The 13,573-nt window shown below is 38.8% G+C and overlaps 1 protein-coding gene across 1 annotated transcript in view; it reads left to right on the forward strand.

Moving 5' to 3' along the window:
• GLT1D1 (glycosyltransferase 1 domain containing 1) overlaps positions 1 to 9,832 on the forward strand; it is a 55,316-nt gene extending 45,484 nt beyond the window's left edge. Inside the window, exons 11-12 of the mRNA XM_086761492.1 lie at positions 1,943 to 2,041; positions 8,946 to 9,832. Of these exons, the coding sequence (XP_086617618.1) occupies positions 1,943 to 2,041; positions 8,946 to 9,092 (246 nt within the window). The 3' untranslated portion in view covers positions 9,093 to 9,832. The remainder of the gene's footprint in view (positions 1 to 1,942; positions 2,042 to 8,945) is intronic.
• Positions 9,833 to 13,573: the final 3,741 nt, after the last annotated feature.

A 13,573-nucleotide genomic window follows, 5' to 3' on the forward strand; every position in this document is an offset into this window, starting at 1 on the left:
TTTTGTTTAACAATGAAGTCGGAGCAAATGACAAAATTTGTGGATGACCAAAAACTCTATTTCCTCTCACCAAAATGACTTTTTTTACTTTTTAAAAAAGCTGTATCTCAACAACTTTAGACACTTGGATAAATTCAGAAATCTGGTCTCTAGTTTTTATATTTCTCATTTATTTATTCTGGTTTGTGTTCACTTCATTAATCTATTTGTCTGTATTACCTCCAGCTGATCTAGTAGTTTCTGATGCAAAGTGTAGAACAGGTTATTTCATTTCATTAAGGGTTATTATTATTTTTAGCACTAACTGCTGCAAAGCAGATGTTTGTGCCAGAAGGACTATAGAATTTCTATGTCCAGAGTAAATTCATCTGCAGTTGTGATTTAAACAGTGTTTCTCTTGGATATTTTAAGCTATTAAGACATGTTGCTAAGTCACAGCAGTACCTCACTGTTCAAAACATAATTGGTTCTGTACGTTATCAGCCAGGGCATTTTTGTCTTCAGTTTTGTCCAAACTATAAAAAAGCACGGTTTTCTCCTTGGAGTTTTGTTTCCTTGCTATGTAGACTGAAGGAAAATTGCTCCCCATCCGGGAGTGTAATGACAGTAATTAAAAATGCATTCACTCCAAAGTGACAGGGAATCAGTATGAAACAGATGATTGAAGATTTGAGGAAGTGAATTTCTTTCTCTTGTTTGACACTGTGATAATTGTACAATGATGTGAGTTGTTCTGGTTTTGCAGTCAGTGCATCTCAAGACTTCCAAATTTATCAATAGTGAGTACAGTTTCAGATCAGGTCATGCATGAGTAACCGAGTTGAGCAGCCAGGGTTTGCACACTAGTTACTTCAAAATCTGAGCTATATTTGTAAAAGATGCCACGTGTTAGGTCTCTTGGAGATGGTTTGCTAGCTTTGAGTGGATGCCGTCCTCTGCTCCTGATTCTGCAGGCAACCTGAAATGCTACCATGTTAAGGCCACACACTTCCCTTCCTTTTTTTTTTTTTTTTTATGTATATACATATACCCACCCATACATGTACATACAAATAGAAGAATAAATACATCAAACAGCCAGCCCATAATTTATGTGTAGTCAAATCCTACTTCTTCAGATGTATTCCTTAGTCTCTGAGGAGCCCCATACCAATAGCATTGTAGATAATATGTTTAGAAAGCGTAATGCATTCTGAAAGCATAACCTTTCCTCTCCCCTCCTTGGTATAGTTCGGCCAGAAGCGGCATCTCTGCATGCTTCCCTGCAGTCCCGGAATGCTCAAAGTCCGAGACAGGCTGTGGAAACAGATGCTGTCAAAAGAAAAAAACTCCTTCCAGAGTCTTGTATGACCAGTAGGAACCAGAACTGAGGAGGAGCCAAGTGATTTCCATGGTCACCTTCACTGTCATAGAACTGCCCACATCTCTCCAGTTGTGTGTGTGTTGTAGAACATCTGTGAAAAGTGGGTTTTAATGGAACAAGAGAAGAGATACTTTGTTGAGGAGAACAGTCTTTTTATGCTATGAACTAATCTTCTTATCTATGTACAATAACAGTAGGAGTTACAGTGACAACCTTTGATCTTAACCTTAATTTTATCCTCTTAAAGCCTGCTGTATGTCAGAAGCTTCCATGGGGAACAAGCTGTATACTGTGAGGTGGAAAAGAATAAAGGATGAAACAGCTATCCATTGACTTTCTGGATTGATCGCTTCTGATAATATGTTCAAAGTTACAAGACTAACAAAAATATAAACAAAATATTCCCGAGAAGTTCCATGTAGGAGATCACCTTAGACATGGGATTGTTCAACTAAGAAATTGGAGAGATGGGAAAGGAGTTTAGATTGTTGTTTCTGCTTTTTGTTTTAAGATTGGTGTTACTAACATCTGATAATCCCTGAATCCTAATCAATTGTTGTTTCCTTTATATTCCTCGAGGCAATGGATTTAGGTATTCCAGTGCTGGCAAGGAACATTCCTGGGAACGCGGCAATAATAAAACATAAGGAAACAGGATTGCTATTTTCAGATCCCCAGGTAAGGAAACAACAAATCCTTAGACTTTTCCCTTCCAAAAGTTAGATTCATTTTCCATTACATGCTTACGTCTAGTGGGAAACTTGGCTTTTACTCTCAGCAATTTTTCTCCTAAACCTCTTCGTGTTAGCCTGCCTTTCTTGCAGCTCTGTTGTCTTGCACTCCCTTTGCAGTTCACTGAACTCTTACTAGGTGTCAGCCTTGCTGAATGTTTGTCTAGCCCGTGCTGCCTTAGAGCCTGCCGTCTGAATGGGGCTCCCGCCTCAACTTGTTGCACTTCACTTTTGACCATTCCATAAGCAAACCCTGGGAAAGGTGCTGTGCGTATGACATATTTCCCTTCAGGAACTCATTAGACAAGCAGTAGCTAGCTGAAAGTGAACTATGAGCCTGAAGTTTTAGATAATACATTATCTATAATTTCTAGCGGTAAGTGTTAACATAAAGCATTATTAGGTCCAAGATATTGCTTGGTCAGAAAATAATTAATGACTAAAATTAACTGAAGTGTTAGAATGGAGTTTCTCTGAAGATAAGCAAGAGTGAAGACAGAGGGACTGCTACCCATATTTAAATGCTGGAAATTTTCATTTCAGTATTTTACTACGTTATGCCTTTGATGTTACATATTTGTGTATGTTGTGGAAGATGACTTTCAGACACAGATTCCCTTAGTATTTTTATCTAACTAACTCAAGATTTAAAAAAAAACAAAACCAAAACCAAACCACCATACTAGAATAGTACATTTGATAATTTTGCAAAGTAGAAATATGTATCATATTTATTTACTTTGTGCAGTGTGTGATTAATGCATCCTATTAAGTTGTGTTTCAGGAAGGTGAGTTCTCTCCATTAGTTTTGGAATAGAAAAATTATTGCAGCTCATGGTTTGTTTTGTTTTGTTTTGTTTTGTTTTGTTTTCTGGAATAGTCAATGTTTCCAATGGTTTCTAAAACAAAATTTCTTTGTTAACTTCTGGAATTTATTTTGTGGCAGAAATATTCCCTCTTCTTGCAATATCCTTGGATACCGGGTACTTCCAGGCTAGTGGAGGCTGAGATGTAAAGCTATTTGCAAAATTATCTGTACCTTTATTCCCTGAAAAAAAAAAAAGCCCATTTACTTCCATATGTTTCTTCAAAACTTCAGGGATTTATCATGATGTTGAACACTCAGACTGATGGCTCTCCTGATATTAATTCTGATAAAATTTGTTGTTTCCTTCAACATGCTGGTTATATTTGGCTTGGAATTCGAATACATTATTCATACCGGACCCAATTAGCTTCCTCATACATCCTTGTAAGAAGCCTCTTCCGTTATCTCCAAGCATTCTGCATTCCAAGTGTTTATTTGGAATTCAGTTTCAATTAAAAATATGATATATATTTTTTTCTCACTTAAAGGAAAGTGTAATTTCTAAGCACTGAAGTAGTCCCAGTGATATCAGTGGCTCTGTACAAATGGCTAAGGACCTTCTTTTCTATCAGAACTAGAGTCACAGACTGTAAATATGGGTAGCACACTATGATCCTAGCTTACATAAACCCCTTCTGTCTCAGCTCTCTTCTCTGCAATGTGCTGTGCCAAAGATCAGACCCCCCCATTCTGCTGCTGCTTGTTGTCCCCCTCTTTTGCTGTTACTGTGTCTCAGTATCTCTTTTAAGTGAAGATGGTAACTTGCATTACCATATTAGCTACTCCTAGGTGATATTTGTACTGGAATCACTGATGTTTGTGCAGTTCATCTGTCTTAGAAAGGAAAGTAATATCCCTACTCTCTCTGTAAAACCGCAATTGTATCTCATTTAATAAAAGCTCTTTTATACTTTCATTAGTGTCAAATAATGTATAAACTATCAAAGTTTGCAAATGGCTCAGGAAAATACTTATTTGCAGGCTAAAATACTCTGATCCCACTGCAGTGTTGTTGAAAAACTTTGTTCTTGCAGAGATGAGCTGAGAATGCCAATCATCATCACTCATGGTTTCAAAGATAAAGTAACCATTTACTCTTGGTCCTTATCTCCCCAAACCGTATCAAATACAGTTTTTAAACCACTGCTCACAGTCTATCAGAGGTTGAGAGTTATATTAGATCAAAGAGATGCGATTAAGTTAGAACAGTTATAGTTTCAAGGTTTTCCTAATATTTTTATTGTTGAAGAAGGAATAGTCTGCCCACGGCACTTTGAATACTGCCTTAGATGATTCAGTCTGACGATAGGGAAGGGAAAGCATGTATTCTGGTAAGAAGTTTTCTGGGTTTTTTTTGTGGGTTTTTTTTTTTTGTTACTCTGATTACGCTGACATCTTAAGTATCTGGTAAACTGTTTTCTACTGTAACCTCAGTTGCAGCAGGTTAGTTTGGGAAATAGGCTGTAAGCATTAGTATTGTATTCAGGGGCTTGGGAAAGTCTGTCTCTGTCTTTAAGAATCTGGGCCACCAAAGATTTTTAAGAAAGTGCCTGAGAAATTTTCATTGCTAAGTTTAGTGGATGCTATCTGGTTGTGATGATACAGACTGTATTATAGCTCAAGAGTAGAAAGTATTGCTTATCTTCAAGTCGTTACTGGTCTGGGGAAGTAAAGCTTTACAATAGGGTTGGCTTAGATATCAGCACTTGTCTCTGGTCTGTGGACTAGCAATCATATCTTTTGGAAACTAAATTAGAAGGCTATAAATTGACTGTTACACAATGAGAATAATTTTAAATTGTGAACACTGTTGTTTTCTTGTTTTATTCTTGCTGAATGTGAGCTTTTGTGGCTTGCTTACAGGAAAGTAGGAAATTTTGTGCGTAATGGTTGCCATCATTAACAGTTTGCCCATGGGCTGAGGCTTCATGACTGGAAGTAGACGAAGCCTTGCCGATCACTGGAGACAATACTGAGGTGGAAACAGTTAATGTAAAAGTGAAAGCTATGAAAGGTTTTTGTCCTTGATAGTACATGATCTGTGCATGTATTACTTTTAAATCATGGTTTGATCCTGCCACTACTTGAATTTGCAAGTTTATGGAATAGTTGCCACTGACTTAATGGGACTTGAAATAAAAAAGTAAATGAGCAGTAAGAATAGCCAGTGGCTTTTGAGCAGTAAATAACACAAAACCCTGTTAAAAGGGAAGATGCAGAGTACTCAGCATCCTAAATTTCAAAATTACATGTTCAGCATCTGTAAAAGCTCACAGAGCTAAATAAACAGAAGGAGGTAAATAAACTTCAAAGCAAATGAGAGAGAGGGGGCCAAGCATAAACAGAGTTTGAGAGAGAGCAGGACTTGGAAAGACTACTGTCAGCAGAGACAACTTTTGACGTGGTAAGAGGGAAATGCAGCTCGGCTGAGTACAGCAGCAATACATTGAAGGCATGTTGGTCTCCTCTGCCAAACATGGGTCAATGCCATTTCTACTGGGGCTTCAACCCAGAATATAGCCAATGTTTTTAGACCTTTGAACCTTTGCACTGAATGGACTAATTTGCAATTTTTGGCTGTGCCAGCAATCACTGTTCATACTCCCCTAGAAATACTGGCCCGTTGCCCTGTGAAGGACACAGATGTGCCAGCCAGCTCCTGAGCGTTGCCTGCCACTAGGTAGATCTGTCACTATTCTGAATTTACATCTGGCACTTGCCTTCCCTGGGGTGATTCTCTGTTGTTTAAGAATCATGTTCTTTTATCTGCTGAAGCTGATATGAAATGGTTTAATTGCAGACTTACTTTCATTATATAAATAATATATTAACCATGCATCTTATTTTCATTACGCATGAGCTGTGGCACCAGTGTAGTTCTCGTGGTGATTGAAGGAATATTTGTTCTTTTTACTCAGTGCACTCATTTTCTAGCTTTATGTCCCAGATACCTGTATTCCTGAGTCTCTGAAAAATAGTATACAGAATTTCTTTTGGTACTGTATAGAGAAGCTGACATTTTCTTTAAAGATAATTGGTCAATTTGCCAGGAGAAAAAAAAAAAATGTATCATGGCTGTTGCTTGCTATTGAAAAATGCCTGTGTTTGAAGTGAAGGACTACCCGTAAAAAGGTCACACGTAATATCAGTTGTGGATGTACATAAGATGATGAGCTCGCCTGTTTTCTCTGCGTTGTGGCTAACTGCTGAGGTTCAACTTTTACACTGTTTTTGAGTCACATGTATAGTAATTGCACCCATTTCTGTATGTGAATTATAAATATGGATGTCCCCTAATTAGTAAGTTAGCGTGCATATCACCACCTTCATTTTGGCTGCTGAAGTGCCTACCCTTACGTTTGATAATTTAAAAGTAATTTGTGAATTTCGCCCTTCTTTCACGAAAAGTGAAGCTTACTTCAGATCTACAACAAAATATGAGAGCGCACAAATATTAGTGCAAATATCACATAACAGCTGCTGTAGAGACATGTTACCACACCGTAAGTAGTTTGTATATCATAGCCTCCTAGAAAAGAAAAATTGATTGATTTTCTGAAAGGGCTCTGAGTTCTGAATGTCTGCATTCTGCAAGTGGGATCCCATGCTTCAGACTTGCCACAAAACTACAGCTGCAGTGCAAGTCAATTGTAGTTAAGGGAGACTCCTGAAAAAAATGAAGTTATTACTATCTAAAGCTGAGCATCCAAAACTGAAAACAAGCTAAGCCAGCTGCTCAAAGGGCATGAGGCAAAACCCAGATAAGTCACAGTGAATCTTCCCATTGGCTTCCAGTCAGATTGCAAGTGACTTGTAGGTGGTCACATTTGATTAGTAGAAGAAGTAGGGATAAAGCTGAGAAGTCTTTATTTTCCATCTCCTGGTATTTTTCCATTTGCTTTTTCTGTCTCCTGCAGTTTCTCAACTTTTATGCTTTGGACTTAGTTTATCATTTTCCTGAAATTATCCCAGCATTGTAACTGTGAATAAGGATCTAATTTCTTCTATCATTTACATGTTTCCAAGTTTTTGTCCTCTATATCCGCATTTTAAAAGAATGCTAATAGGACTACCTGTCAAGAAATGTTACATTGCTGCTTCTGTTCTTAGGTAATTTACATAAATTATTTTTAAACATTACTTTAAATAAAATCCTCCACAGGAGCATAAAATTAAAGTTGGAATGTAGTTCAGTGTGAACAGTATTTATTACTTTTATTATACAGGCAATTGGATGAAGCCAGCATAAGTCATGTAAGACTTTCCCACCTTCCCTCTTTATTCTTGGCAGATACAGAGGAAGGAAAAGAACGTCTTTCTTCAGAGGGGGAGTGATGGGCTGTAGCTGCAGTGTCTGACACAGCCTTGGGGTACTCTCTAGATCAGCCTCACGCATCTGCTTTATGGACAGTCGCACAAGCAGTCAGCACACACCCTCTTCGGACCGCGTGGGTCCCGAATACATGAGCTTAATTAGCACCTAACCCATTGCAAAGGAATTGTGGATGGAAAGCAGGGTGGATGTGATGCATGTGGCCCTCATGGCTGTTCCAGAGGCTGCTCTTTCAGTGCTGTGTGGACAGAGCAAAGATTACAACCAGTACTGATTTTATTTAAAATGTTACTGTTAATATGCATGTATGAAAATCATATTCTATTACCTAGTTACAAACCTTTCCAACAGAAATTATGTGCATCTCTGACTGTTTAAATTTCGTGGCAGTGATGCATATATTTATTGATAGTTCGTCTTGTCAGAGAGAGTCAAAGCAGTGATTATAACATCTTCAGTGTGGTTTCACATACCGCTGTTTCCCAGGGGTCACGTTATAGTTATGTATTATGCATAGCCATTGCTTGCATTACAACAGCAACATTGATTCTGTGGTAACCAAAGATTTTATATCTGTGTATGTATTTTTATGCACTGCATACTTATGTTTTCAAGTATGGATTGCCAGTTAACTCAATGTTGATATGAACTGTGGTATTTCCTTTCATAGCTGACAGATTGTGTAAATAATATCCCTCCTTCTCCCATCTTTTTTTTTGTCCCTCATGTCCCTGCGCACTGATTTTTCACTGCCAATTGTGTAGTAATGTATTATCTTAATTTTCCATTGACACAATAGCTATCTGCTTTTCTGAGCTGAACCGAGACTCTATTCTGCAAAGATCTGAGCATATTTGTAATCAAGCTGAAGTATTGGAAGTTGTCTCTTGATAGAAAATCAGACCAGCTGTTCAGAATAGATTAGTTCAGACATCAAATCTCCTTTCACATGTTTGAAGCTCACAATTTCTCTTCCCTAGAACTAAATTAGAGTGGCAGAGGAGCAGGCAAAGGAATAGTGGTAATCTGCAAGGTCTAGTATTTTGTCCAGTAGCGTTAAAGGAAATTAATATATTCTGGCTTTTTACAGAGCTTGTTGAGCTAATGCTGCTGTATCTGAAACTGCCCAGATGCAACTGCTTCAGAAGAGCTTGTTGCTGCATGTCTGCTCTTATTGTTATACTGTGACTGTATTTATATAGTCAGTTTTCTAGTTTTACCGTGAAATTAACTCAAGATGCCACAGTAGCAATGAGATACAAGTTTAGCTGATCTGAGATCTAACATCTGATGCCAGCTGTCCTCCATGCAGGAGACCAAGTGAGTTATTTAGTTTATAACCAGCTTGGTTTTCTAAAACTAGGTAGGCAAACAATTTTTGTGTCATTAAATTTGTTGCTCATATTTGTCTTAATGCTCAAGATTGTCTTTGATTTTAAATATCTTAGTTGGTGGACTGCATAAAATAATATATAATTATTTATTGATAATTGTTTATTAATAAACTATGGTACCTGACTTTGAAAAATTACTTCTTCATATATTGGCTCTCACAGTTGAAGTGCTTTACCAAAATACAGGTACGCACTATTTCAGTATCATTAGAACTTCAAGGAACTTTTAATTTATTGTTTTCTTTATCTTTTTTAGGAGTTTGTTGTGCTGTCCAAGAGTCTGATGAATGACCCCATTATGGAAAGAGAAATTGTAACAAGGGCCAAAGAGTACGTGAAGAAACATCATTCATGGGAAAGTGAAAGAAAAGCCTATCAGAATCTTGTCCTAAGACTCCAGTGAATTGCAGAACGACAGTTGATACCCAGCAGTCTATGCAGAGCACTTTAATGATGGATATGTAATTAGACTGGGGTTTCTCTTGGTTTCGTTTTAGAAGAGATAGTAAGACATGCATTATTATTCCATTCAACCATACCAACATCACAGGAGTTGCCCGCTATTTCAAACTATCAACTTTATCTAATTCAGCACACTGTCTCTAGTGTACCAATTCATCACAGACTGGTATCATTTCGTAAGATCACAAAGGAGAAATATATTCCTTGAGCAGACACAAAATTTTTGTTGTCGTAAGGCCTCAAAGGGAGGCCTGTGTACATTTAATGTACGTAGAGCTTACAACAAATGTTCTGATCATGTTGCATCCTAACCAAACTACAGTAGCAGCTTTCTTTCCAGTTATACCAAACTAAATTCATTCACGTATATGTGACACACACACGTTCATGAAGTGAAGATCAGTTCTATAAACAGAGTATAAAATTAGTAAGATGAAAGCTTTCTTAAGACTGAAAGATCAAGTACTAACTACATAATGATCAGGGAGCCAAAAAGCAAGTGAAGTGGTCATGCTTGGAAAAAAGTGAAGAGTATATGGCATGTTTTGTGCTGCCCTCTAAGTACCTGGATTGCTTTCAGATAAGCTGATACGGCCAAACACTCATATGCCTGCGTTTTCTCTTGGGGCCTGGGACCAGAGCAGGAAGGTTGGGACAACATCCGACAGGCGTACGTGGCTTCAGATTTAGATTAGAAATTAGGAAAAATTTTTTTACGATGCGAGTTATAGAACACTGGAACAGGTTGCCCAGAAAGGTGGTGGAGGCCCCATCTCTGGAAACGTTCAAGGCCAGGCTGGATGAGGCTCTGAGCAACCTGACCTAGTCAGGGATGTCCCTGCTCCTTGCAGGGGGGTTGGACTAGATGACCTTTGAAGGTCCCTTCCAACCCTAACCATTCTATGATTCTATGATTCCCAAACTGTGCTGCCCACAGCAGCAAGACATAAACTACCTCTTCGTTTGCCAATTTCTTTGGTACCTCTGTGATTTACTTATTTACTAAAATATTTATAAGAGCTATAAAAAGGGATGGGGGAGGTATTTTGCTCCTGTACGGTCTCATTTCTGGCTTTCGGGATGTATGGTCATACACTGCAGCTGGCTCTTTTAAAGTGAGACTTACCTGTGCATGAGGTCTATACAAATCATTCCTGCCAGCCCAGTGATTATGGACATATCTTTGAATCCATACTTGGGCATCAAAGGACTGACTTATAGGAACAAAAGAGAGTCATGGTTTTAACTACTTGTTATTGGGAAACTCTGTTTGCTTTGTTTAGGCTTGATCCTGCCCCCAGTGAGAACCAGTGGGATGTTTTCTATTTTTTGAATGGCTGTTGTGTCAGACTTTGTAATAATGAAGTTTATGTGTATTTTATGCTCTCCTCTTTGTTTTTGATATTTTGCAACTGTTCGGACAGTAAACAAGAAAGTAGTTTGAATGTCATCTGCCATTCCTCTGCTCCCAACCCCCCGCCTCCCTTCTTATGTTACTGGTTGTCTTCTTGTCATGGTTTAACCCCAGCTGGTGACTAACTTCCCCCCGGCCATGGGATGCGGGAGAGAGCCAGAGTAAAAGTGAGAAAACTCATGGAATAAAATAAAAACAGTTTCACAGGTAAAGCAGAAGCCGTGCACACAAGCAAAGCAAAACAAGGAATTCATGCACTACTTCCCCTCAGCAGGCACGTGCTCAGCCATCCCCAGGAAAGCTGGGCTCCATCACGCATAACGGTAACTTTGGAAGACAAATGCCATCACACAGAGCATCTCCCCCCTTCCTCCTTCTTCCCCCAGCTTTATGCGCTCAACATGACACCATACGGTACGGAATATCCCTTGGGGCAGCTGGGGTCAGCAGTCCCGGCTGGGTCTGCTCCCACCTTATGCACCCCCAGCCGTTCGCTGGTGGGGTGAGAGGCAGAAAAGGCCCTGACTCTGTGTAAGTGCTGCTCAGCAGTAACAAAACCATCCCCGTGTTATCAACACTGTTTTCAGCACAAATCCAGAACATAGCCCCATACCAGCTACTGTGAAGAAAATGAACTCTATCCCAGCCGAATGCAGCACACTTTGAGCAATGCAGATTATTAAAAACAAATAAACCAATACATAATGTGTGACAGAAGTCTAAGCATTGGGCTAATGGTGAATGATTAGCAACGGTAGTGATTCGAAAGCTTTTTCTAAAGTGTGATATATTCATTACCAATCTTCAAGCAACTAAATGTATTGATCTGGGATTTGTGCTACTTCCAGCAAAACAAAACATGTTCAAGTGAGAAATTCTGCTACACCCTCAGAATGTAATTAACATACGATTTCTCAGGCTGTATTTAATCTATAAATATGAAATCTGCATCTGGGAAACAGCATGCTCATTTGCATGTGCTAACCATACCAGAAGCACAAACAACCCTTCTGCAATGTATGCATTAAGAAAAAAAAAAAAAAAAAACCACAAAAAAAAAAAAACCCCAATACACAAGAAAACAACCAAAGAAGTGGTAAGCTCAGCCCTCAGGACTGTTTTACAGGCATCCAGTGATGCAGTGTTCATCAATCAAGGGCATTCAGCTTTGATATCATTTATCACACGGGCTTGTGTTCTGCAACACGAAGCCTGTCTATTAAGGCTAAAAGGTTGGGGCAACAACTGCTGGGGAATTTCATCATAATAAATTGCTATTGAATTTATGTTTTAAATTTCATCTGGTCTTACCTTCCAAGTCCATAAATATTCAATGAGTCTTCTAAGTCCTTGTAAATAAAATACTAGACCCATGCAAGCAATTTTAGGTATAATTATCTTTCAAGCAACTTCACTCAAATGATTTTACACTTAAGAATAAGCTTTTTGTTGTCCTGCAGCCCTAATTATAGTATTTATCTTCCCCCTTCAGAGCCCATTTCTTATCCTAGCAACATTTAAGCAAGGTACACCCGATGATACAGGTCCAAAAATAGCACTTGTTCTGTTCACAGCAAAAACCTGCATTGTGCATTTACCTCATGGCTAATTCTGTATTTCAGGACCTTGAAATGTACTGCTAATTAATCCAATTACATGCATTTTATTTTGCAATTAATTCTGCCATTGAGTCCACAGGAACCGGTTGAAGGCAGTGGACCTGTACAATGGGTACCACTCTGCTGTTTCCTTTCTTGGCACGATTACTGCAGATGTGGAGACAATTTGGTAGTGTGCAGTAAAATCCAGCTAGAGCCTGCGGTGTGGGGAATGAGCGCTTCCTGAATTAGGATTTCAGTTTAATTAGCCATAAAGCATACGTATTCCAATTTCTGGAGTTAGTTTCTACATTCCCATTACAGACTTAACCAGTATATGCCCTAAGAACACTGATACCGAGTTAAGTCTTCCCATTTTTGCCTTTTTTTTCCAAAAAAAAAAAAGTTACCATTGGCTTAAACCAGCAAGGATTTACCAGCTCCCACCTCCGCAGTCTTTGCTCTGCTCCCCAGCCAGCGCTGTGCTCCCTTCCTCAGCTCCTGCCCTGCCAGGGAGAGCATTAGCAGGAAACTGGTCTTGCCCCTTACAAAGGGTCTCAGTAGGGAGCAAGGGGATCTTCTCTTCCTAGAGTGAACGCAAAATTGGTCAGACTCCTCTTGTCCTTTTTGAACAGCACAATCAACAGCTGGCTCTGAACAGCTGGCTTTTGGAAAACAGATTTACTGATCCAAACTAGCTTATCTCAGCAATGACCAGAGATCGAGGTGGGCTGTACAATGTGTCTGGAGGGAAACAGTGTAGGATTTAGATATATATCTCTAAAGATTTAAAGAAAACAAAAGTCAAACTTTTCTCTTTGGACTCATTACAGCTCAATTTAGAAATATTTAGAGCATTTCAGACTTCACAAGTCATGAATGAACCAAAGCGCAGTGGCGGAAGGAACCAGAGGATGACTGTGGCTGTAAGGATATTGGCACATTCTTTCCATATTTTAGAAAAGACTGTATCTGAGGAGACATAGCTCCAAAAATAATTAAAGTGACATGGCATTTAGAGCATTAACATTTTAAATTCAGCTTTTGCACATGGCAAAAGTGGACTGTTACAATACCTATCAGAGATGCCAAGGTTGCAGCATTCCTACATGTTCAGCCACGATCGCTTTGGTAGCATGGCCGAGTCAAAACTTAATTCAGAGCCCTTAGGGATGCCACTTGCAACCTGATGCTGACCATTGTGATTTCAATTTCTAACAGAACCTCAGAGCTCCAAAATTGGCAAAAGGTAGTTGCTTGGTGATCTCAGGGAAATTAATTTTGATGTTTTGCTCTTAACATTCTTGACATATCAGGACTTAAAGACAACTGTCAAAAGAAATCGCTAAATTACATATGGCAAGATTTAAAAGTATTTTTGCTCCTTCTGCAAATCATTTACCATCAACT

Source organism: Chlamydotis macqueenii, chromosome 17 (genome assembly GCF_036417535.1).
Source record: "Chlamydotis macqueenii isolate bChlMac1 chromosome 17, bChlMac1.mat, whole genome shotgun sequence".
Lineage (NCBI taxonomy): Eukaryota > Metazoa > Chordata > Aves > Otidiformes > Otididae > Chlamydotis > Chlamydotis macqueenii.